Source organism: Diceros bicornis, chromosome 12 (assembly GCF_020826845.1).
Source record: "Diceros bicornis minor isolate mBicDic1 chromosome 12, mDicBic1.mat.cur, whole genome shotgun sequence".
Classification (NCBI taxonomy): domain Eukaryota; kingdom Metazoa; phylum Chordata; class Mammalia; order Perissodactyla; family Rhinocerotidae; genus Diceros; species Diceros bicornis.
The window spans coordinates 14,073,049-14,099,705 of NC_080751.1; the positions used below are offsets into that span (position 1 = coordinate 14,073,049).

Here is a 26,657-nt window from a genome sequence, read left to right on the forward strand (position 1 = left end):
TTTCTCATTCGAAGCCTATGGGTACGGTGCTGGCCCTTCTCTCTCTGTCCAGCATGCCCACTGTCCCTCCCCCACCCACTCTTCACCCTTCTTGGTCTGTCCTGCTCAGAGGCCAGGAGGCTGACTTTGTGTTCCCTTGCCCCTGGGCTGTGGTTGAACTCAGCCACTGGGAGGTGCTGCAGAGATAAAAGGCTGGAAGGAGGGAGGGGGTCCTGAAACGTGGCAACCTCCTTGCTCTGGGGGGTGTTCCTGGGCAGGGGCTCCATTTCTCCTCCAAGCTCCAGCTCCCCCCAGCTCTCCTGCAATGTCCCCTCTTGTTGCCCTTCAGGCTCAGGAATGGGACTGGCTTCTCAATATCCCTTGCTGTATCCCTTAATCCTGCCCACACCTTAGAAAATTGTCCCTTTACTAAAGTCTCTTGAACTCCTGAGTGCCTTTCTTTTCTGCCAGGACCCTGACTGATACAAACACTATAATGTGTGACTTTTAAATTTTTGTACATGCCCAAATTATATTCTAAAAAAAAAAAAATTAATGGTCTGTTTTCTTAAAATGTCAAAATCATGAATAACAAAGTCTGAAGATCTGTTACAGATTAAAGAAGACAAAAGAGACATGAAGACTAAATAGAAGAAGTGATCCTGGATTGCATCTAGATCAGAAAAAAAATTACTATGAAAATTACTGTAAAGGACATTTTTGAGAAAATTGACAGAATTGGAATAAATTCCATACATTAAATAATAGCGTCATAAAAATGTTACATTTCCTGATTTTTATCATTGTACTTTGGTTATGTAAGTGAATGTCCTTGTTCATAGAAAATAATTGCTGAAGTCATTAGGAGTAAAGGTACATTGTGTCTGCAATTTACTTTTAAATGGTTCAGAATAAAAATTATGTAATAATAATATATATAATAAAGAGAGTGATAAAGCAAAGGTGAATCTGGTGAAGGGAATATGGGAGTTCTTCCATACTAGTCTTGCAACTCGGGTTTGAAATTATTTTAAAATGTGAAGTTCCAAAAAACATATAAAGCTTTGGGCCGGCCCCGTGGCTTAGCGGTTAAGTGCGCATGCTCTGCTACTGGCGGCCCGAGTTCGGATCCCGGGCGCGCACCGCTGCACCGCTTGTCCGGCCATGCTGAGGCCACATCCCACATACAGCAACTAGAAGGATGTGCAACTATGACATACAACTATCTACTGGGGCTTTAGGGAGAAAAAAAATATATATATATACAAAGCTTATTTTGACAAAAGATTTAAATTAAATAAACAGTTGGGCACTAGTACATGAATAGACAGATGAGTGCAACAGAACAGAGAATCCATAAATCCATGTATCCAAGCATGGAAAGGATGTAAGACATTAAAACGGTGGCATTTGGAAGCATGTCCTGAGGGTAGGGGTGGGATGGATTATTTTTAAAACGGAACATGGAAAACTGAGTAGCCACCCAGAAGAGGAATGAAGTTGACTCCCTATATCACTCTATAGGCCAAAATAAATTCCAGATGAGTCAAAAACTTAAGCATCAAAAGAAAACAAAAAATACTAAGAGAAAAACCACGAGAGGAGGGGACTTAGCAGGAGGCAGAGCCACCTCTCTAGGAGTCAAAGTCTCCAGAATCTGCACGTCCAGTCCCTCTGCTGCTGCTGTCATCTGACCAGCCCTGGCCAATCCTCTGACCGGGCCTTTGTACAGAGAATTAACGAGGCAAAGACCCCAGGTTGGGGGTGGGGTGGCTCCATCATGACACGGGGGGCAGCGTGGCAGGATTTGTTGGTCAGGGGCAGTGGTGGCAGCAGCAAGGAGCACTGACAGAGATGGTGGGGGCCTGGCTGAGGAGTCTGGGCTCAGGGGACAGCGGAGGTGTCCTCACCAGACCTGCTCTGCGGGGGATCTGGCTGCGCCGCGGGTCGCCCAGCTTCTTGTTCTTCCCGCCTGCTTTCCCAGCCTGCTTCTCCAGCCTACTGCTGATTCTATGAGCCACTTGACGTTCAATTCCTTTTCTGTTTGAAATCAACCATGGTTCGTTTCTGTTGCTTACAACTTAGAATGTCAACTACACACACACATATTCATTTTTACATAAACGTGTGTGTGCGTATATATCTCTATATCACATATTTACCATGATATGGCTTGTTAGCACAGACACTGATTTGCTGGCCCCTGCTGGCATATTCACTCTCCTCTTCCTGGCTCCCAGTGCCACCCCAGCTTAGGGTTTCCTCTTGTCTTGGGCTCAAGCGTCTGCTTTTAGGCCATAGTCTGTCTCTCAAGCTCTGAGCTTGAGGGTTTCCCTTAACAATGAGCTCTCTTGGGAATTTTCTCTCCCCAATTCTGTCATGTCTGACATTTTTCTCTACTAGGACTCTCGTTCTGACTTACAGACCTTTTCACTTTTACAAACTGCTTCATGAAATCACTGTGATTCTTGCCACTCGCAATTAGGAATGACAATTAGGAGAAAAACCAATTAAGATTCTTGCTTTTAGCATGCAGCATATAGTAACAGTGGCAGGAGGAGAAGTCCAGAAATCACCCCTAAGGTTTTCGTCCAGCATTCACCCAGTGAGTATTTTACTATTCTAAAGCACTGAAGGCACCAAGTTTCTTTTAGCGTAAGGAAAATAAGAAATATTACAGCCCACTGTTTTGAAATACAGATTCACAGTTGTTGATTCTGAAATGATGCATTTCTTTAAAACACGTTGAGAGGCTTTAGTGAATTCATTATCTTTACTGTAGTAATTTAAAAAGCCAAACACTGATTTCTGCTTCGTGACACTCTGGTGTGACATTTCCAAGATGAGGACAGATGACTTCCACAATTGTCACTGCCCTGCAGTGCCCGGGTCAGTCTCTATTTATCTTCTCTAACAAAGTAGAGAAGTGCTCATTATCAGCTCGTCAAGAAAACACCATGATGGGCATAGACATCTTTTTTTAAAGCATGTCTTTCTCCATTCTCTGTACTAGACTTTATTAGGGAATGGAGAGCAAAAGAGATATGTTGTCTGTCTTGGGTAAAAGCTCTCCAGTGTCTCCAAAGATGTCCTTCACGGTGACATTAATAATCTCAGTGAGTATGTCTCAGGCTAAGAAACCTGGGATTGTCAGCACATCAGAATGAACCTTTTCCTCAGAAGCAAACTCATTAACCAAGCTCAGTGTCTGATATGCAGACACGTGTCTATTTACGGTGTTTCCCTTCTGTGTGTTTGGAAGAGCCCTCATTTGTTAGAGCTTTGGTTACTGCAGGCGAGCCACGTTCAGAATAGGAAGGGCTGCAATGCTCGGTCAGCATTATTGAAGGCTGACACTGGAGTTGATAAAAACCTCAGTAACAATGCCCAATATTGACTCAATACTATGTGCCCAGGGAACTTGACCAGCATTATCTCATTGTGACCCTCACAATAACCTTATGGAGTAGTGACCATTATTATAACGGAGCCTTAGAAACGTTCATGTGCCCATAGTCCCACAGTTAAGAGTCACAAAGATGAGATGCTGTGGCTGAGACTTCTAGATGTCCACCAAAATCTGCCCATCACTTGATCATGAGAATAGAATTGTAGCTGGGCACGTGGCCACCTCACCAGAAGCTGTACTTCCTCACTGTCCTTGCAGCTAGATAACGGCCAGTTGACTAAGTATGGATCAATGGGATTTGACCTGAAGTAATGTATACAACTTCTGGGTCCTCTCCAACTTCACAGATGAGCTCCTTGCTCTACTAACACTCTCTTTCCCTTCCTGTGAACTGGAACTGGACTTGGAGACCACCCAGCTTTGATGTAGAGTTGTGCTGTCAAACACGGTAACCACCAGACCTGTGGCTATTTAAATTTAAATTAAGTAAAGTTAAAAATTTAGTTCCTCGGTCATACTAGCCACATGTGGCTGGTGGCTACCATATTATACACCACAGTTGTAGAACATTTCAAAGAAAGTTCTCTTGGACAGTACTATAGAATAGGGAATGAGAAAGCATTAAGATGGAAGGAGGCTGGATCCCGGAATGACCCCATGGAACAGAGCTTCCCACTAGTCTAGACTGGTGGAATTGTTACATGGAGGAGAAATAAACTTCTACTTGATTTAAGTCAGTGTGTTTTGGGGCATATTTGTTACAGCAAATTAGCTTTTTTACCCTAATACGGAAACCTAGGAGTGTCATTGCCAGGCAATTCAGCACAACAGCCAGTGGGTGGCAGTGCTGTCTTTCTCACCCGCCCCACGGTTTCCACTGCCTTGAGACTGGACATTTTTGTGTGTTTTGTGTTTTGATTATTTTAGACCTGGTCCATGATGCCCCACACCCTTGACCTGTGTAGATCACTTTCTCCTGATTCTACAGCATCTCCTTCCTCTCTCTTCCTCCACCAACACATCTGACACATTGAAATACCCACAGAATTTTAAAAATATGGGCATAACACAGCCTAAAGATTCTCCCAAACGTGACCAAAATGCTTCAATTCCTTCCTGGATCATTTCCCATGAGAAATTTTCTTTTAATGGGTTTTCTGGCTGTACACAATTTTCCAAGAACACATCTCTCACCCATGTCCCTTGCTCATCCCTTGCTTGACAAGTCAGTAATCTGCAATGTGGAACAACTCGCACAAGGACTGAAATATTCCCAAGGCGTATGGCCACCACATCCTCTCATCTCTCTGTAATGATGCAACACGGACAGACAACTCATAACTGAAAATGGCCCTATTCATTCACAGGGAGAAGTCACTGTCACAGTGAGTGGAAATAGCCCACATCTCCATGATCAGCGTCTTTTCTTCCTGGGGTAGAGCTACCTGGGAAGCCAGGTCAGCATCAAACCATTGCTTGGGGAAGGTGGGCTCAGAACAAAGGGAGTCCGATATATGATTCCAGTGTTTGAAGGCACCTGAATGGGACAGGCTGACATGTTTGGTCAACAGGACCGTAGTAATCAGAGGCACTGCCAAAGGCTCAAGCTACCCTACCTAGCGGGGGGATGGGCTCTACCAAAGTGTCTCTGGGACTCTTTCCTCACTCTCACGACTGATCAGTGCCCTCTACTAACTGACACACTATTCTAGATACATTTGATCAGGTCTAGTTGAGTCTGGGAGCAATTCAGCCGCTGAAGTGCTTGACTTTGAGGTTCCACTTTCAGAAGGCAATCTTCCTACCTCTTATTTCCAAATTTTGGGGGAAGCCCACAGTAGTTCACATACTGGAGTATGTTATTATGAGCAAAGGGCTTTGACCCTGGGATTCTGAGAAGAGCCTCACACTTGTTTTCTTTGTACTACACGCAATCTTCCAAGAAGGACAACACATTTCTGAGGTTCAGAGAGCCAGCAGTGAAAGACAAGTGAGAACTCTGTGTATTGCACTTGATACACTGCTTGGAGAGAGTCTGGGAGGCTTCTGGGCCAGAATCCATAGAAAAAGTGTAACTGTCATTTTTCAGAAAACTCAAAGGAAATTCCCAAAATTGTCACAGCCTTAACCTGATTTGGTTGGCAGAAGACAGCACTTCTACCAAGTGGTGGTCTAAGGGCGGCTGCCTTCACCAAGGGCTTGAGGAGCCAGCCTCCTTCTGCTGGTTGTGGCCCAGGCATGTGGGAGCCTCTGAACTCCTAGGCCACCTGCAGGCTTTAGGTCAGCATTCCAGGACCGCTTTTTACCACGACAGTGGCTGCTTTATTAATGATGAATCAGTTCAACAGACATGAATGAAGGACCCCTGAGCCAGGCACTCTGCATTATGAGGACTGTATAGACAAGGAGTGTGATAAACTGCGAACACAAGTACACTGAATAGATGGAATAGCTTTGCAGACAGTCTAACTGGGGCCCTTCTTTGGTTTGAATCTTTCTCTGCACCTTTCTGTGTCCAGTCCTTTCCTTGACCCAGGACTCTCACTAGAAGGCCTACACAATCTGATTTTCTCCTCTTACTTCTTAAAACGGATGGTTGTTGTTGCTGTTTTCCTTCATTTCCTCTCTATTCCAGACATTCTACACTCATGCTTTCTCTCCACTGTCCTTAGGAGGGAGATTTACATCTTCCTGTAGACCAGAAGTCTGTGGACCAGTGCTGGGATAAAAATTACCTGGGGAATTTGTTTAAAAAAAGAGAAAGAGATTCTTGGACCTGAGATTCTGATTCAGTAGGTCTTGTGGGGGTGGGGGGGTAACATCCAGAAATTGGCATTTGTAGCAAATGGCACAGATGAATCTGATATATGGTGAAGTTTTGGAACTGGTGTTTTAATTGGTAATTTCCAAACTGAATTTCCATCAAGAGATACATAGCAGGGGCTGATCATTCATGTGACGCTCTAAAGGATGCAACCTCAGTATGTGCAGTTCTCACGGAGCCAGCTCTAACTGCACCCGTAGGCTCCCATTGAAAGAGTACATTAGAATAGACATGAGAATGGTTTTATCTGGGAAAAGCCTTAAATCTATTCTAATAAACATTTTAAAGTCAATTATAACTGTTATTAGTAACAAGTCACTTCTGATTGATCTATCAACACACCTATAACATAACTAAGAACAGCTGTTCCACAACAGGGACTGAAGACACCGGCATCAGTCACCTCTTCTGGAGGCGAGGGGAGCCTTCAGGTAGGGATCCTCAAGGTCTAGGAGATGGCTGCCCTTTGTTGGGGGTGGTGAGGTGGTTTATCGTAATTTCCTCTGGTTGGGATGTAACTTTTCTTTCTCACATTCACCACTTTGAGTCTCTATTAATGCATCACTAAAATATTCATTTGGATTGGAGAAATCCAATCCAAGTGGATTTCTTTACTCCCAAGTGGCTCTCCTCCCAGATTCTCATTTCCTGCAGGACCAGGATGGATCTTATTCATCTCAGTGCCTGTGCTGCACATAAAATGCTTGGTGGACTGGACCTTTGCTTCCCCTGTCTCTCTTCCATTTTCACTCAACTCTCATGGGACTGCAATGGTCTTTATTTTCCCAAAATTTTATTACGAAAATTTTCAAAAAGAAAAGTCGACTTATCACCTAGATTCTATTTGTTAACATTTTGCTCCATTTTATGACATTTCTCTTCATCCATCAATCCACCTTATTTTTGATGCATTTCAAAGTAAGTTGTAAATATCACTACACGTTGCCCCTAAACACTTCAATACGCACATCATTAACTAGAATAAAAATTTGTTAATGGGCTTTTTTTAGGTAAAATTTACACATATTGAACTATTTCAATATATGTAATTAAGTGTACCATTTGCTGAGTTTTGACAAACACACACCTCCATATGACCCACACCCCTATCAAAATGTAGCACATAGAAAATTCCCTCCCCTTCCCAGTCAACTCCCACCTCCATCCCCCAGAGATAACCACTGTTCTGATTTTTTTCCTCTATAAATTAATTTTGCCTGTTCTAGAGCTTCATATAAATGGAATTATACAGTATTACTCTTTTGTGTAACATAGAGAAGACGAAACGTAATCTGGCTTCCAAAAAATTGGGAGATTCTTACCACTCTTGGGAAACCATTAGGAAATACTGGGGCAAGCAATCTCAAGCCCAGCTCGGAGATTTTAGTGGTTAGTCCTAACCCAGTTTCAAAAAAGCTTTTCCAATCTCCTCCTAGTTCTGGTGCCTCCTTGCATCATAAAACTTGCATCGTGTAATAAGCAATGCAGGAAAGAACACAGGTGAAAGCTTTTAAAAAAATGCCCACCACCTAGAAATAACCATCATTAAGATTAGGTAAAAAATCACCCTAGGCATATTTCTATGACAGAAAGTTTGGTAGGTTGAGTAGATAGGTAAATAGAAATACTCACATAAAATAACATTACAGCTGCTATTTTAATTACAAAATACTAAAATTGGTTTTATTAAAATTTAACAAAAGAAAAAAACTAAAGTGAAAATGAACTTTAATTAGGCTTAACATCAAATATTTCTTCAGCATAAGAAAATGATTTCCTAAAACATTCCTCTAAGGTTAAGACAGACGAGAAAAATATAAGAAATTAGTCATTTTTTTAAATTACATGTTTCCATTTTAGATAGTATAGCCTGGTTACTGGCAATGAAAAGTAAGGTCTGCAACCTCTCCTTCATTTCTTTAATGTATTACTAGCTTTTGAACTCTTATTTTATTGAATTCATGTTATTATGTTATGCTGTAATACAAAACACTCATGAGGAATCTTCTTGTGTTCCTTGCACCATGTTTTCTTCTAGACTGGGCTCCTTCTCTTTTGAATACTATGTTTCTATTGTTTGTTTGTTTTGCTGTTGCTTGTTTATATAGTTGTGCTATTTATTTTCACTCTGCTCATGCTTGGGCAGTCTTTCTAGACCTTTTACTTGCTCTGATATAATAATAACAGCAATATTACCTAGCACTTAGCTATATGGCACTTACTATGTACCAGTCACTTTTATAAGTGCTTTCTATATATTAACTCACTTAATCCTGACAAGAATCCTGAGGTATTATTACTAGCCCCATTTTATAGATGAGGAACTTTAGGCACAAAGAGGTTAAATAACTTGTTCAAGTAACTTGTAAGTAGCAGAGGCAGGTTAGAAACTAGGCATGCTGGCTCCAGCCTCCATTCCTTAACCACTTTACTTCCCACCAGGTGTTCTCTACTGAACTATAGTTTGAGGACTGGATATTTCCTGATCTATATACTTTTCCTGCAGCCTGAAGGCATGGTGAGTGGAGAGAGAGAGCTCATCCTAGATGCTGGGCCAACTTGGAGGTTTAACTTAGAGTACTAGTATTCACTCCACCTTGTTGGAGGCTGTTTTCCAATCCCCTTAGGAAGAGTGCCCTTGGCCTTTGGATTCATCCTCTAGCTCAGCCTACTGCCCTCACAGCCACTCAGAAGGGTCCACTTACATCTGCTTCACCCATTTCTCCCCAGCAACCATTTCCACTTCTCTCCAGTGAGAAAAGGGAAAAGGAAATATCTCCTTGGTTTTCTTTTCTCCTGATTGAGGGTATAAGTAAGAATCCTCAGGATTTTGGGCGACTCACAGTTACAATTCCGGAAGAGGGGGTGAGGAACCTTTCTATGCAATGTACTTCCTCTCAATTCCGGAATCTGTTCTGTCATTCTTTATTTACCCCTTTTTGAAGTTTGTGGCACTGCAACGTGCCTATTCCTTGTTTGACTGTTGCAGTAAAATATTTTGCTAATTCGTATGAACTTGGAGGGGATTGTTCATTTACTTAATTAGATAGGTATTAGAGAAAGGAGACGTCATAAGGCATATCCACTCCACCATCCTGAATCAAACATGCATGCCCACAGTTAAGCATTCACTGTTTCTTGAAGATCCCAAGTTACCTGAATTTTATATCTGCTAGGGGAAATAAGGTTCCTATAGGAAAGGATGGAGGAAGAAACATAAAACGCTAAAGAGTAAAAAATATCCAAGATTAGGTAGAATATTCTGAACCAATCAATCGGGAAAATAAAGAAAAATGCTTTATGTACTGGGATGTTCAGAGCTATTCAGTCTTGAGTGAGGAATGTCAGATCCCTGGTTCAGATACAGAGAAAAAAGGAACTGGGACAAATTTAACATTTTTCTTTTTAGCATGATTTGCACTTATTCTTTTTTTTTTTTTTTTTTTTTTTGTGAGGAGATCAGCCCTGAGCTAACATCCGCCAATCCTCCTCTTTTTTTGCTGAGGAAGACGGCCCTGGGCTAACATCTGTGCCCATCTTCCTCCACTTTATATGGGACGCCGCCACAGCATGGCTTACCAAGCAGTGCGTCGGTGCGCGCCCGGGATCCGAACCAGCGAACCCCGGGCCGCCGCAGCGGAGCGCGTGCACTTAACCGCTTGTGCCACCGGGCCGGCCCCTGCACTTATTCTTTTTGAATATTAGGCCTTCATACTATTAACATCAGGATTTGGTAGCCTTGGGCCTTCACCCCACTTAACATCTAGTAATGGTCTCATTTGCCTTTCCCAGCCCCAAACATGATCTGAGATACCAGGGAACTCTACGGTAGCGCTCCCAGCCAGCTACACTGGGAATGCAGGCTCCCTTTCTGACCCATTAGCTCAGGACTGATTGATAACGAGCGAAAAGAAGGAGGGCATGGGAGCTGCTGACCATGAAGAAAGCCCGCTCCTCCACAGGCCTCATACAGAAACGTAAAAGAGCAAGGAGTCCCTGGAAGTCACAGATGCCTCATTTAAGTCATTTCACCAACAGAACAGAGTGCAGTTAAGACTTATTTATACGATTAAAAATAACAATGTCAGGTCCGGCCCCGTGGCTTAGCGGTTAAGTGCGCGCGCTCCACTACTGGCAGCCCAGGTTCAGATCCCACGCACACACCGACGCACCGCTTCTCCAGCTATGCTGAGGCCGCATCCCACATACAGCAACTAGAAGGATGTGCAACTATGACATACAACTATCTACTGGGGCTTTGGGGAGAAAAAAAAAGGAGGAGGATTGGCAATAGATGTTAGCTCAGAGCCGGTCTTCCTCAGCAAAAAGAGGAGGATTAGCATGGATGTTAGCTCAGGGCTGATCTTCCTCACAATAAATAAATAAATAAATAAAACTGTAAAAATAACAATGTCATGTGGGACTGGGAGAAAATATCTGCATAACACATATCTAACAAAGAATTTGTATCTAGAATACATAAAGAACTCTCAAAACTCAATAATAAAAAAAATCAACTCAATTTCTAAAATAGGAAAAAGCTAAGAGCAGATAATTCACCAAAGAAGTCATACAGTGACAAATAAGCACACACAAAAATGCTCAACATACTAGTCATTAGGGAAATGAAAACTAAAACCACAATGAGATACCACTACGTACCTATTAGAATGGCTAAAATTTTTTTAACACCAAGTGCTAGCAAGGATGCAGAACAATTGAAATTCTCAAACACTGCTGGTATAAATGCAAAATGGTACAAGCCACTTTGGAAAACAGTTGGCCAATTTCTTTAAAAACTAAACATATGTCTACAATAAGATCCAGCATTCCCACTCCTATGTATTTACCCAAGAGAAAACTTATGTCCACACAAAAACCTGTATGCAAATGTTTATAGCAGCTCTATTCATAATTACCAAAAACTGGCAACAACCCAAATATCCCTCAATTGGTGAATGGATAAACAAAATGTGGTACATACATTCCCTACAATGGGATCCTACTGAGAAATAAAAAGAAATAAATTACTGATACACACAACATACAGTCATACGTCACTTAAAGACAGGGATATTCTGAGAAATACGTCGTCAAGTGATTTCGTCGCTGTGCAAACATCATAGAGCATACTTACACAAACCTAGATGGTATACCCTGCTACACACCTAGGCTATATGGTACTAATCTTATTGGACCACAGTTGTATATGTGGTCCGTCATGACCAAAACATCACTATGTGGCACATGACTGTAGATGAATCTTAAATGCATTATGGTAATAAGCCAGACTCAAAGTCCACATACTCTATCATTCTATTTATGAAGGCAAAAATATAGGGGCAATAAATAGATAAGTGGTTGCTAGGGGCTGAGACACCAGTGGGGTGGGAGAGGACTACAAAGAGGCAGCATGATGGAATTTTTGTGGTGATCTAACTGTTCTAAATTTTGATTGAGATGCTAATTATGTGCATTTACCAAAACTCACAGAACTGTGCACTAAAAGGGATGACTTTTGCTGAAAAAAAATAAAGCAGTTCATAAAAGAAAAATACATCACGTAGAAGAAACTTCAGAATATCCCGCTCAACTGAGAAGACAGAAAACTCAGGAAGGATAAATGATCAGCACAATTTCATCTAACGTAGTGGGAGTGGTGAGATGAGAAAGTCTCCTGACCTCCGTCCAGGATCCTTTCCACGACAGCATTTTCCAATGTTTTCTTACCTTGACCCCCAGTAAGAAATATATCGTTACCACAATTTTGGCAGCTTAAAGCAACACTCATTTATTATCTCACACTTTTACAGGTCAGATGTCTGGCACAGTGTGGCTGGATTCTCTGCTCAAGGTCTCACAAGGTCAAAGTAAAGGTGTCAGCTGGCCTGGGCTCTCTCTGGAAGCTCTAGGGGAAAATTAATTTCCAAGACCATACAAGTTAGTGGCAACATTCAGTTCAATGCATTTGTGGGACTGAGGCTGTTTCCTTGCCGGCTGTCAGCCAGAGATTGTTCTCAGCTTCTTAAGGCTGCCACATTCCTCGGCTTGTGGCCCTCTCCATCTTCAAAGCCAGCAACAACAGGTCAAGTCCTTTACATGCTTTGAATCTTTCTGACATCCTCTTCTGCCACATCTCTGTAACTTCCTCTTCTACCCTCAGCCAGGAGAAAGCTCTGCTTTTAAGGTTCATGTGATTACTTTGGACATGCCCAGGTAATCCAAGATAATCTACTTTAAAGTCAACTGATTAGTAACCTTAATTACATCTGCAACAACCCTTTTGCCATGTAACATAACATATTCACAGGCAAAGGGGCAAAAGTCATGGGGGCCAAAATTCTACCCAGCACATAGATTTTACACAACGACCTGGTGCACACACATATAAATGAAAGAAAAATTAACACTCTTTACTCAACACTCTTGATGCTTTTAATATATAATTTAAAAATGCCAGTGGCAACATACTACATTGATTCCATGTCCCACTAATGGGCTGCAACCTCTAATTTGAGTTTATCTTGGAAAAAGTCCAGCATGCCCTTTGAAAGTCCCCTTTGCAATACTAGGAGGCCCATGGAAGGCCCTCGGGAGTCTGTGTAATCCCCGAAATTATGTACAAAGTTATGAGACCTACTAATCATGAGAAAAATACAAACCCATGTTGGGTACATTCTATAGATACCCCCCCCATGCTACTGAAGGCTGTCAAGGTCACAAAAAATGAGGAAAGACTGAGAAATTGTCACAGAGAAAAGGAGACTGGGGAGATGTGAGAAGTAAATGCAATGTAACATTCTAGATTGGATCTTAGAACAGAACAAGGGTATTAATGGGAAAATTGGAGAAATCCAAATAAAGTCCGGAGTTTAGTTAACAGCAACATATAAACATCAGTTTCTTAGTTTTGACAAATGTACCTGTCAATGTAAGACGTTAAGGGGAACAGGTGAGGGGTATATAAGAACTCTGTACTATCTTTGCAATGTACTTTTCTGCAAATCAGTATTATTCTAAAAGAAAGCTTATTTATAAAGCATTACAGGACTGAGCATCTGTACATTTTTCTAGGGAGATCTGTAGACTTTCTATCTTCAATCCATGATCCAAAAATACTTAAGACCCACTGACTGAGGCTTCCTGCTGCTTTCCTCAACAACTGCTTTCTAAGCCTCTTTCCTGCCATGTGACCCACGCCTTCCCTCAAAAACCAAAATTTAGGCAGGACCTGGGGGAGGGGAGAATGGGGAGTTACTGTTTAATGGGTACAGTTTCAGTTTAAGAAGATGGAAAATGTTCTGGAGGTGGATGATGTAGATGGTTACACAACAATATGAATGTATTTAATGCCACAGTACTGTACACTTAGAAATGGTTAAAATGGTAAACTTTATGTTATCTACATTTTGCCACAATTTAAAAAATAAAAATAAAGGAATTGGTACTGATACATGCTATAACAGATAAACCTTGAAAACATTATCTAAGTGAAAGAAGCCAGACAAAAAACACCACATAATATATGATTCCATTAATAATGTTCTAAAATAGACAGCAGCGATAGTTGCACATATCTGTGACTATACTAAAAACTACTGAAACGTACACTTTAAGTGGGTAAATAGTACGGTATGTGAATTATCTCTCGATAAAGCCATTAAAAATTTTTCATTGGTTTTAAATCTAGGATCACGTTTATTTGAACTTTCGAGACTTTAAATGGCATCCTGTAAATTGTGGAACCACAATCTGGTAACATGCTGGAAAAAAATGAACAAATAAATGAAAGACTGAAGTTTACAATGGCTGGCAGGGAAGATCAGAAGGGTCTGTGACTGGGCATGGGGCTCTCCAGTCAAGGGGGCCAAAACAAAGGCAAGATTATACAACACACTAAGTTGAAGTTGATCAAAGACCTTTATTCTGGTCCTTATCATTCATTAAGCAACCTACACAAATCATTTTCTTTATCTCTGCCCCAAGCAGCAGCAGCTGCATCCAGGCCAGAAACGGAAGACACAAGTAGTGGAAGATCTTGTAGAAAAAGCTAACAGGTGAGATGTCTGCTTATCCCGGCTTGGCAGAAGGTAGAACAGGAAAGTGTGAAAGTGCAATATTCCAAAGACTCTGTTCTTCAAAGCTGAGGCCTGCAGATGGACTAGCTGAAGGATGCAGGTGAAGGCTCACAAAACTGCCCGGCTCAGCAATCAATCCAAAGTACCTAACAACACAAAGAGCAATGAGTAAAGCAAGGTGCCTCTAGAGCCGGATGAGTGTAACAAGTTGGGCAAAGTTAAAGTGGAACCTGCTCTGGTACTGGTAGTTCTCTAAGAGCAAAATACTCATTTGGAAGAATATTGATCCAAAAGATCCTTGGGGCAAAACACATCATTACAGGGGGTGGGCAGTTGGGAATTAAGAATACTGGTCTGGAGAGTTAGAATTAGAGGTGGGAAAAGGGCTAAGAAGTTGTGTTGGTTAATGAGCATTTGTGGAGTCCATGCAGGGGGTGAGTGATACAAAATAAATGAGGTAAGTTCTCAGCAAAGAGTTTATAATCTTTTCAGAAAGTTCCATTTCAAGATGGTAGACTGAGCCCACAAGTTTGTATGCCCTCCCATCCAAGATTCCATTCAAAAGGAAAAAACATTTAAAAAAGGTATAAATCTACAACAAAGAACGGGGGCCCATCAGCAGTCAAGAGATTTCAACAAAAAGCTGAATAATAGAAATCTGACAGAAGTATGTTTATAAATAGAGCAGAGGAAAATGAGCCTAGAATGAACACAGAGGGGGTTGCAGCAGAGGTGGGAGCCCATCTGCCTAGAACACTCATGGGGAGGCTCCAACCCAGACACTGGGAATGACAGAAAGAGACACAAGACTAAAACAGGTTAATGACTCCAGGGTCGACATGAAAAACGGCTGGCCCCATCTCCCCACAACCCTCCCTGCATGCAGCACTGCCAGAAAACCAGCATTTAAACCTAACTAGAAAACAAAATCAGAGGGCTCTCTTCTAAAGAACTAAATGAATCACCTGGAGAAGTAGAGCAGCTTCTGAAAATACCAGCTCCCCACAGTACAGCTTTCTGCATTCTGGCCTCAGAGGCCCACAGCATAACATCTGGCCCCACTCCTGCCCACTCCAAAGTAAAACTGTAGACAAACGCCACCCTCTCATACACACACATATACGGCTTCCAAACAGTCTTCTTATTCTTTCATTCTTAAATAGAATGAAAATTACCAGGCACTTGAAGAAAGCCTACATAGTGAAAGATTAAAATTTATTTAAATAGATAAATAAATACGAAAAATACCTAGAATAAAACAGATAATCCATGGAAAAGAACACATAAGAAAACAAAGCAAAAATATCTCTAATTTTTTTTAAAAAAACAGCCTCTGTTTTTGATAATGGCAAATTACTGCTGAGACCAACTGATAAAGATGATTAAAATATTTTTTAAAAGAAAATCCTTCAGACATTGAAAAGGCATCAAGAACAGGCAAACTCAAAATCTAGAGAAGGAAAGAACACAAAGAAAATCCAGCTTCCAAAACTGCTTTTGCCCTGAGGGCATTTGCCAAACCAAAAGATAGAGCTGAGCAACTGTGCTGTGATTTTCATAGGCTGAGAAAATCCAGAGTCAAATCTGAGAGTCTGCTCAAATGGGAAAGTCTGATAACCGCTCCCTTTTTAAAAGCTGGAGTCCCAAAAGGCTACACCCTCAGAGTAAGGCTGGACTAGAATTAAGTGAGCCTCCTCAACGGCCTGTAGTCAGGGTTCACATCACCACGGTGATCAAAGAATCCTCAAGTCTTGGATTTGGAAAGGAGGTCCTGCACTGATACATGCCACCAGGTGCCTTGCAGAAGCAAATGAAAATCTTCTTTGGAGAAAGGTTTCATCATACAGGCCTCAAATTATCCAACAAATAATTTTCTCAAGTACAATGACCAGTATACCAAGATAACTAGGCATACAGGGGAAAAGACCATGAGACATTACCAACAGAAATAGACAGAAAAATAAAATAAAATAAACCAGCCTCAAAAGGCTTTGGATATTAGATTAGACACAGACCATTACACAATTGTACTTTCTATGTTTAAAGAAATAAAAGACAAGCTTCAAAACATTTGCAACAAGTACAAACAATAAAAAGTGACAAAAGAGATCTGAAAATAACTAAATAGAATTCACAGAACTTGAAAATACAAAAACTAAAACTAAGAAATCAATAGAAAAGTTTAAAGGAGACAAAACCACTGAACAGAGAATTAATAATTCTCTCTTCAGGTCAGAAAAATTACATAGAATGCACCAAAAAGAGGCAAAATTATGGTTGAGTTTTAACATATGTTTAACAGGAATCCCAGACAGAAAGGAGAAAGAACAAAACAGCGAATATCTGAAAAGATACTGGCTGAGACTTCTCCAGGACAGATGAAAGACATCGATCCATAGATTTAAGAAGCCTAAGCAGACTACAAAAAGGGAAATTAGACCTAGATACCACAGAGTGAAATTATAGAAAAATCAAAGACAAAGAGAAGATCTTAAAAGCAGACAGAAAAAAAAGGACAAATTAGCTTCAAAAGATTAACAGACTGATTTCTCAACATAAACAATGAAAGCTGAAAAACAGCAAAAGGACAGCTTCAACATGCTAAAAGAAGTAACTTCCCATCCAGACTTCTATATTCAGCAAAATGTCCTTCAACAACGAAAGTAAAATCAAGGCTTTTTCACACCAAAAAAAAAAAACCAGAAGAGTCAGCTACCAGCAGACCCATATTAAAGGAAGTTCTAAAGGATTTACTTCAGAAAGAAAGAAAATAATCACAAATGGAGGAGAAGAAATATAAAAAGAGCAAAGACAGTATAAATACATGGATAAATTCATATATCATTTGCCTTTATAATATAGCAATAATAATGCCTTTTGTGGATTGATGAAGACGAAACAAAAATACTTGACGATAACAGCATGAGTGGGGGATGAGGAACTTAGAATTAATGGACTCTAAAACTCCATTTTGCTCAGGATGAGGGGGAAGGTACTAACATTAGGCTCTGATAAATTACGGATGCATGTAGTAACTGGCAGAGTAACAATAAAAGAAGAGATGTATAACTTCCAAACTGATAGAGGAAAAAATAGAATAAGTTATACTCAAAAAAAGGGCAAAAAATGGAAAGAAAAAGATAAAACATAAAACAGGCAAGATAAACAGAAAGCACAAAATAAGATGGTAGATTTAAACCCATATGTATCACTAATTATATTAAACTTAAATGAACTAAGTGCTCCTGTTAAAGACAGTCAACCTGAATTTTAAAAAATAATCCAATTATATACTGTTTACAAAGCTATGGAAAGGTAAAAATAAAATGATGAAAAATACATACCATGCAAATACTAACAAAAGAAAGCTGCTAAGTTTTAACAATATTAGACAAAATAGACTTTAAGGCAAAAAGCACTACTAGAAGTAACAATGGTTAACTTATAAAAGTCTCAATCACCAACAATATATAACAATATTAAATTTATATACAGCTAATCACATGGGCTCATATAAAGAAAAAATAGACCCAGAAATATAAGTAGAAATAGTCTGCATTCATAGTAGAAGACTTTAACACATAACTCTCAAGAATCAACAAAAGAAGCAGACAAAAGAAATTCATTAAGAACAGAGACAATCTGAACTACACAATAACCAAACTTGACATTGCACCCAACAACTACAGAACACACTTTTCTTCAAACACACACACAATGTTCACAAGGTTGACCATACACGCTGAGCCATAAAGCCAGTTTCATATATTCCAATGGACAGAAATAATAGAGTACATTTTCTGAACACAATACAATTATCATTAACAACAAAGATAACTAAAAAATTCCCATATTTTTGGGAATTAAGAAATAGTCATCTAAATAATCCACAGGCCAAAAAAAAAGCACTTAAAAATATTTCAAACCAAATGATGATGAAAATACTACCTATTAAAACTTGTACGACACAGCTAAAGCAGTATGTAGCAGGAAATTTATAACTTAAATGTATAAAGCTAAAAATTAATGAACAAAAGATCCATCTCAGGAAATTAGAAAAGAGCAGCAAATTAAATGCAAAAAAATTTAAAAAGAGCAAATAATAAAGCCCAGAAACTAATGAAATATGAGACAAAAATATATTAGAAAGAATCAACAAAACCAAAGGTTACGTCTTTGAAAAGCCTAAGGGACAAACCTCTAGTGAAAGTGATCAAGGAAAAAGAGAAAAGGCTCTGATAATACCAAGAATAAAAAGAGGACATCAATAAATATCTTATTTACATTACAAAGATAATAAGAGAATACTGTGAAAAACTTTATGTCAATAAATTTAGATAAAACACAAATTCTTACAAAAACTATAACTCTTTGGGGGGAAAAATGTCTCAAGAAAATAAAACCAGAATAGTCCCAGAAACATTCAAAAAACTGAATCAATAAAAATATTCCCACAAAGAAAATTCCAGGCCCAGATGGCTTCATTGATGAATTTCACCAAACATTCAAAGAAATAATTCCCATCTTACAAAGTTTTCCAGAGAACAGATAAAAAGGGTACACTCTCCAACTAATTTGTATGAGGCTCACATTCAATATGAAAAAAAAATGCCAATCTCTCTTATAAACAATGATGCAGCATTTGCAATTTGACTAAATCCTAGTATTTAGGAATACATGCTTATGTGGTAAAACTATAAAGAAAAATCAAGGAAGTAATTACCAAAAAGTCAGGATACAGTTATGTCAGGAAAGCGGTGGAAAGACTTATGACCAAGAAGGAATATATATGGGGCTTCTGGGGGCTGACAGTATTCTACCTCTTGGCCTAGTTGGTGGTTACAATGGTGTTCATTTTATTATTTATTGACTTCACATTTTTTCTTTGTGTTACATTTCATAAGGGAAGGCTTAAAAATATAAATATACATATATAAACATATTTGCATAAAAGATTACACAAGAGACTAATAAGAGTTGCCGGCAGGGAGGGGACCTGTAGGGGATTAAAAGACAGAGAGGGTAGAAAAGGACTGTTCACAGTACTGTTTTTCAACTTCCACACTCAACCTACAGATAAAGCACAGAAGATTTAATTACGATAAGAAGATATGTTATCAGCCTCGACAATGTCAAAGTACAAGTATAGATGACACAAAGTGACAGCTAGAAGTGGGCTAAAAATGGGAAAGGATAGGTGCACCAATAGTCATATCTCACAAAGTGGGGAATAAACAAAAAAAATAGATATTTTAGTATGTTACGTAAACTGAAAAGGTAACAAAGGAACTAAAAATAATGATGAAACTATGAAAAATCAGAAAGGAGGGAAGGGATTTATGGGGTAGTATAGGTTAGCCAAATGTCTACTGATCATAGCAGGAAGTCAACAGATAACATCCACAGTTAATAAATCAAAGACAAAGCATAATATTTAGAAATATCTAAGTAATCACCTGAAAAGCTAAAAACAGAAACAACAAAAGGGTGAGAGGCAGCAGCTGCATTTCATTATAAGCCATTAGGTAACTATTTGATTTTTTAAGCATGAATATATATTGCCTTGACTAAAAAAGAAAAAATCATAATTTTCTATTTAGAACATACACATCTACGGATATAAAACATTTATTTTACCAGGTAGAAAATAATATATACTGATTGAATCCACAAGGTCTAAAATGGCCAAAACTCAGATCTACTAATGTACAGCAGAGTAGAGGGATTCAATTACTGAGATTATTGGATCGGAAGGTGAAAATGAACACACCCACCACTCAATAAATGGCAATGTATTAAAAATCCAAGCTAAGCACCGTGCCGTGGTAGAGGCTAGACTGGGAAACTGCATAAGGTCTCTCCATTTCTATTCCCGACACCCTCCAACTTATTATCCACAGGTCGGTGGTGTTACATCTTTAAAGTACGAATTTGATCATATCGCTCACCTCTTTGAAAAGCTGGTAACTAAAAATGAACAGGTAAAGTAGCCCCTAAACATTTTTGATTGGGGAACTGACAGGAAGTCAGTCACAAGAAGTTGCTCGCCTTAGGTAGGCAGCTAACAAGTTATTTTTAAGAAAAATGAGTAAACAGAAAAAAAGGCTTAAAAAAGATCTACAAATTAAGAGAATAGTCAATAATCTAGGTTTGAAGCTGACCATGGGAATGTATCTTAAAAAACATTTAAAAGAATATATCAAAAAGGCCAGAGGCCTAGGTTGATGTACAGACGCAGAACAAAGGAGTAAAAACAGCCAACGAGGCTTGAAGGAAGTAATGAGAACACTCTGGTACGGTATGGTAAAGCTACGCCACAGTATACCAGAGGCAGGTATGGTACAGATGAGAATGAACTGAAGGTGCACGGCTTTCACACAACTATTCAACCAGAATATGCATACAGAGGAGTAAGCTGATCAGATTTAGGAAAGAGAAGGTAGATCAGATGAGGTATTTCAAATATTTTCTATTTCAATGACAAGATTTAGTTAGCACATGAGCTAATCCAAAATTCCTAAGAACAAACAGATACAGGAAAATACAGAATCTCACTGCAACAAAATCATCACTTTACACAGATTGTTAAAGAAGAAAAAGGAACAGAAGCAACCCTTTAAATGTTAGCAACTGTTTCTGATCTCTAGCATTATGATGAGGGAAGGAGACGTATCTAGAGATGGAAATCAAAGTAGCAAGCGAACTTCTGAGTCCACCTAACTCCACTGGGATCTTTATATTCTCTTCCATTTTGTACGGATAGCAATATTCAGGAAACAGTTCTAATTCCAAAGGGAATTAGAATTAAAATTGCTAAATCTCACCAGTTTTATAAGGTTTTGAACTCAGATCATTAGCATGGAAGGACAGGTGGAAATGATTACCCATTGACAGAGAACTCACCTTCCAGAAAAGCAAATTCATCCACAGCTTCTATTGCATTATCTGAAACACAAGATAAAGGGACATCTGACCAACTCTGGTCATTTGGACATCAGCCCCTTAAAAAAGTACAACCCACACAGTGAAGGACATGAGGCTTTATGCAAATGAGGGCATTTATAAAATTTGTTCTTTGCTGTCTTGAGACTCATTCCTACTCCACCTCCAAGTCTTACATATCAGCTGTCTCTCCACAAGAGCAAGAAAAGCATGGGTAAATACTGTTCAGTGCGGGGGAACTTCTTTGCTCTGAAAGTCATCAGAGAAGAGTTTGGCAATGTAGCAGGGCAGTAAGATGACAGTATATGCAAGTTTACACATGTGCGAGGGTCACCAACTAGAAAGAAGAGTCAGAAATCAAACCCTCAGTTTCCAGGGGAAAAAGAAACGTCAAGCCTGGTACAATATGGCAGAGGGTATAAAGGGGTCTAGTTAGCTTTAGCAACACCTAGACTCCTTTTGTTCTCCAACCCGCACCTCTCCAGCCACCCAAAGTATATAGATTCTAAAAGTGGGGCTTTCTGGCACTGTGGCAGTCCAACAGAACACATGATAGAAAGACCCTGCGGCACCTCTCTTTTTGCAGTGATGCCTTCTCAACCAGTGAAACAGAAAGCCTGGCCCAGCCCTCCCTTGTCTGCCCCCAGATTCAAGATACCACTGTGACACTCTACCCAAATCTCTCCTCTGCAGGGTTTTCCTCTTCCCTTGTTGAGCACAGCAGTAGGCATCTTTTGCAATGGTCTCCACGAACAGTTCCTGTGAAGCAAACAAGGAGAGTTGTACCCATGGGTTCTAGCACAATTCTGGTGAGTGCTCCTGCTTGAGGAGAGGGAGAGGGATGAAAGGGGGCTCAGACGCATGGGGAGGTTCTCAGGACGCTGAAGGTTGTCCTGGACTTCATGAAGGCCTATTCCCCTTCCTCCCTCACTTGTAAATTCAACCCACTCATTCATTTGAGACTCCTACAAGTTCTGTGTTAGACACTGGAGATGCAAATTAAAGTCGCTGTCCAGGCCCTCATGAAGACGCAGGTATGTCAACAAACCAACACAACCACGGTATGTGACCCTTTTCCCGTCTTCCCTCCCTCCACTCACATCTCAGAATGCGGCCCCAGCAGCTCCTTCCCCTCCCTGTCCTCAGCACACCCCGCCCTCCCCAAATCCGGCCCAAGACGCCGCTAAGTCCCGCCCCTCTGACGACCCGAGGCCCCGCCCTCCGTGTCCCTCGCGCTCCCGCCGCACCGCGGCTCGCGCCAGAATGAAGATGGCTTCCTGTCCCGCGAGCGTCACGTCGGGGTCCGCCTTCACCAAGGCCTTCACTCGCGCCAGAGGCAGCCTCGACAGACGAGCCCCGGGCGCACTCGTCGGGGCCTGGGGCGGCGGGGCCGCTGCCTCCGCACCGGGCCCCTCCTCCTCCCGGGGCGTCCCGCTTCCAGCCGCCGCCGCCGCCATCCGGCCCCGAGCGTGCTGCGCGCGGCCGCCGACTGTGCGCGCGCAGGCGGCGCCGGCCCCTTTCCCGCGCGCATGGAGGCCACGCCCCTGTGCTCGCGTGGCTCCGCCCGTCACGTGGCGGGGCGCTCCCGGGACCATGGTGGGCGGGGGCTGGGCGCCGGGCTGTTTTCTCTCCGTGCGCGGTCGCCGCTGCTGGGCTCTAAAGGCCTCGCTTGTCGTGCCTGGTGACTCTCCCGGCCTAGCGGAGCCCAGGCAGCGCCTCTTAGTTGGTGAATATGGTGGCTGGGAGAGGCTGGTGCCGGGAGGAGTGCCGAGGTTTGGAGAAACCCAGACCTGACCCGCTAGAGAGTCTCAGTCAATTCAGAGTGATACCCAAGGCTAGGAAGGGCAAGTGTCCGAGGGAGCCCCGGACCTTCCGCGGAGAGCCTAGCCCGGAAAGAGGGTGCCAAGGAGGGTGGAAATCTGGACCAGCTTCAAGGAGAACAAGATGCTGTTGAAGGCGGGGTAGGACTTTTAGGCAGAAATGGGAGAAGTTCAGTGCAGACAGGAAACCGCGAGAAAAATGCATAGAGGCTGGAAAGCATGAAGTTGTGGCGATCACAAGGCGTCCACGTTTGTTCAGTTACCAGCAGCATCAGAACACTGGTTCTCACACTTGTTCAGAGGATCGCTTTACACTCTTTGAAATTATTGAGGCCCCAAAGAGCTGTTGTTTCTGTAGGTAATATAGATATTGATTGTATTAGAAATTAAAACAAATTTTTTAAAATATTTAATACATTACATATAAATAACATTTTCATGACAAATAACTTTTCAAAAAAGTTTAACAAGAAAAATCTCTAATGTCTGGCTGGATTCTCTAGCTGCTTCTTTATGTTAACGTTATCACTTTTCATGTAGATCTGAAAAACACTGCATCTTCTAGAGAGAAAGAATGAAAAGGGCAAATAACATCTCAATATTATTAAGAAAATAGTTTTGACTTCACGGACCCTTGAAAAGGGTCTCTGAGAACACACACACCCCGATTGGTCCCCACACCAAACCTTGAGATCTGCTGGTATAGAGGAACAGTTGATATTTGCAATAACAGGTTTAATCTGTCAATTCTGTTATAATAGCTCACATTTTTTAAGCACTTACTATGTGTGTGGTTCAAAGTGCTTTACATTTATGTATGTCATACTGATTTATATAATTTTCATAATACCTATTTGAAGTAGGTAATATTTTAACCTTGTTTTACATTTGCGGAAATTGAGACACAAGGTGGTTAATTTACCCACAGCAGAATGTGGTGAAGCCAAGAAGAGGTTGAATTAGATAAAATTTGAAATCACTCTCCCTTCCAAAATGATGTAGTAAACTGTACCTGACTGGATTAGCAGAGAGGCTCCACTAGAGCAGAGCAAGAGGCTTGGCTGAGATTAAAATCTTCAGAAGGGGGTCTGAGTCACTGAAAATTTCACTACAGCCACCTTTAGGACCTCAGTCCTGAGTCCATCTTCAGATTACGTTTGTGGACACTCCTGCACGTGGAAAGCTCCATGTAAAATTCATAGAAGCATGGCCAGATTCTTGTGTCACCTTACAGTAAAGTGCTTCATGGTGCAATATTCCAACAATGTCAAAGTAGTTAAGCACTAATGGCGCCTAAATTCTGAGTTAACACAATAAAATGGTTGACCACTGTGGGAACAGGGTTAGTTACGACTTCCTGAAGTTTCTGGGTCAAATTGGCTTTTGGAGGATTCTCTCTTTAACCTCTCTTCCTTCCCAGTTTTCTCTCAGTATTTGTATTTTCCCTACCTTTCTTCCATTTCCTCCTCTCCCTCCTTTCTCTCCCCTCAATGCCTGTTTTTTTCCTCATCTCTTGAATGTTTTACTGCTTGGCCCAGCTTCATCCTTCTTTCCCTGGTTTTACATGACTAAAAGAAAGAGGTTTATTTAAACCACACAGGACTTCCCGACTATGGGCGCTGAAAAGTGGTAAGTCGTGTTAAAAAGGGGAATCATGTTTGAATTTCAGTGTCAAAAGGGCAGAGGAAACAGGAAGACAAGGGTCAAAAAAGCTACACACACAAAAAAAGTTTACATATCAATCCATATAGAATGAAAGGCTAAAATTACCTTTAAAAGGCTACAAGAAGAAAATTAATGCAAAAGAGAAATGTCATGTGAACATTTTATGTAATAAACTAAATGTTTAAAGACAACTTACCATCTACCCCCCTGGAGTAAGAGTTCTATCCAGGAGATATGTATTTGGAGGAAACCAGTGACACTTCATTTCTGAATTATTTTAAAAAATAATTGTGTATGTGTTGTATATTGTTAAAAAATAAAAGTCAACTGAGTAAATTTTAAAGATCTTGTTACTGTACCAGGTCCGTTTTTGCCCGCCACCTGGAAAGCCAGTCACTGAGACAACAAGATTGCAGAACGAGAGAGGGTTTATTAATCTTAAGGCAGCCAAGTGAGGAAACGGGAGAGTGAATCTCAAATCCGCTTCCCTGAAAACAGGGACTTGGGGATATTTATGGGGTAGGGGGCAAGGTGGTCTGAAATGATTGGAGGTGAGGAAAGATGAGTTAATTGATGATCTGGGCAAGCATAGTCAGGCTTCATGCCTCTTCCTAGGACGCGTCTTCACAGAATGGCATGTTCACAAAATGGGGGCATTAGCATGCCCTGAGGGTGGAGTTCCAACCTCTTGACGTCAAAAGGCCGCTTATCGGACACATGTCTGCTTGGGCCCAGTTGATGAGTTGGTGGTCTCAACCGGCCTGAAGTGGATAATGGGTTCCAATTCCTGAAAAAAAAATAGCTCAAACACCCATTACCATGGTGACCCAGTCTCCAGGGAGATGTCATCCATAGGAACCTAGTGGGAGTCAGATACCATATTGCCTAAACAGCACGGTTAGCAATGGGTAAGTTTATCATGCAGATTTAAGTCCTCGCCTTCTGTTCTGATAAGCTTCCAGGTAAAGCCATTCCCCCTTCTTCCTGGCAGAGGGAAGAAGACACCCTTATAAATGGAGATTTCCTTTACAAATGTGGATGTCTCTCACAAAGGGTAACCAGAACTAAGAATGGGCTTAGCAAGGACCCTCCAGATACCCGGAGATGTCTATGGTAATGAGCTGTTCTGAGGGCAGGCCTCCCATTCCAAACTCCTTTGGTCAGTTGGTGGGGGTGGGGGCCAAAGTGTCTTTCAGGCAGAGACATAGTTTGAGGTGGCCAATTCCTATCCCCCATGGTTACTAGCTGCTTACTCATCAATGGCTAATTCTTTGCCGGTTTCAATCTGATTGGCTTTATTCAATAATTCATGAATTGGGCAGCATCCAGCCTAGCAGAAAGAAAGGAGCTCTAAGGAGCTGTACAAAATGAAAGACTTTTATAGGCAGAAGGCAGCAGGAACAAGGAAGTTGTACTGGGCAAAAAAGCAGATTGGTTATTGTACAATTTCTTTCCTTTAGAGGATGACAGGGGTCCATCAGGCAGATTACCTAACTAGTGCTGATCAGGCAATTCCTGATTGACTAATTTAAGATTCCATTTATGAGAGAGCTGAAACTATTTTGGTTGGGTGACAGGAGCTTAGCATAAATGACTCCACTTTGGGCCTGTTGTCTTGTTTTTAACAATGTGTTACAGAACACTCCTCCTTCAAGAGATGGGACCTAAATCTCCTCTTCTGAGTGTGGGCTGGACTCATTTCTAATGAGTAGAACCTGGCAGAAGTGATGCTATGTGGTTTCCAAGACTAGATCATAAAACACATTGCACCTGCTGGAGCTAATAAATGAGCTCAGCAAGATTGCAGGATACAAAATCACTATACAAAAATCAGTTGTGTTTCTATACACTTGCAGTGAACAACCTGAAAATGAAACTAAAAAATAATTTCATTTATAATCATCAAAATGAACAAAATGCTTAGGAATAAAATTAACAAA

At 41.0% G+C, this 26,657-nt stretch overlaps 1 protein-coding gene across 1 annotated transcript; it reads right to left on the minus strand.

Moving 5' to 3' along the window:
* Window positions 1-12,546: 12,546 nt before the first annotated feature.
* POLE4 (DNA polymerase epsilon 4, accessory subunit) lies at window positions 12,547-22,689 on the minus strand. The gene is made up of 4 exons (XM_058550839.1): window positions 22,480-22,689; window positions 21,907-21,991; window positions 21,194-21,235; window positions 12,547-14,436 (listed from the first exon to the last, which is right to left on the minus strand). The coding sequence occupies exons 1-4, from the start codon at window positions 22,687-22,689 to the stop codon at window positions 14,423-14,425; spliced, it is 351 nt and encodes a 116-aa protein (XP_058406822.1). The 3' UTR covers window positions 12,547-14,422.
* Between the last annotated feature and the right edge of the window lie 3,968 nt (window positions 22,690-26,657).

Excerpts from the sequence above, each read along its gene's own strand:
- POLE4 (XM_058550839.1), bottom strand. The coding sequence starts at position 22,689 with ATGGCGGCGGCGGCGGCTGGAAGCGGGACGCCCCGGGAGGAGGAGGGG. Across the intron at positions 21,992-22,479 it reads TCATTCTGGCGCGAGCCGCG|GAACTGTTCGTGGAGACCAT; the intron begins GTGCGGCGGGAG and ends TTTGCTTCACAG. Across the intron at positions 21,236-21,906 it reads CCTGCAGAGGAGAGATTTGG|ATAATGCAATAGAAGCTGTG; the intron begins GTAGAGTGTCAC and ends CTTGTGTTTCAG.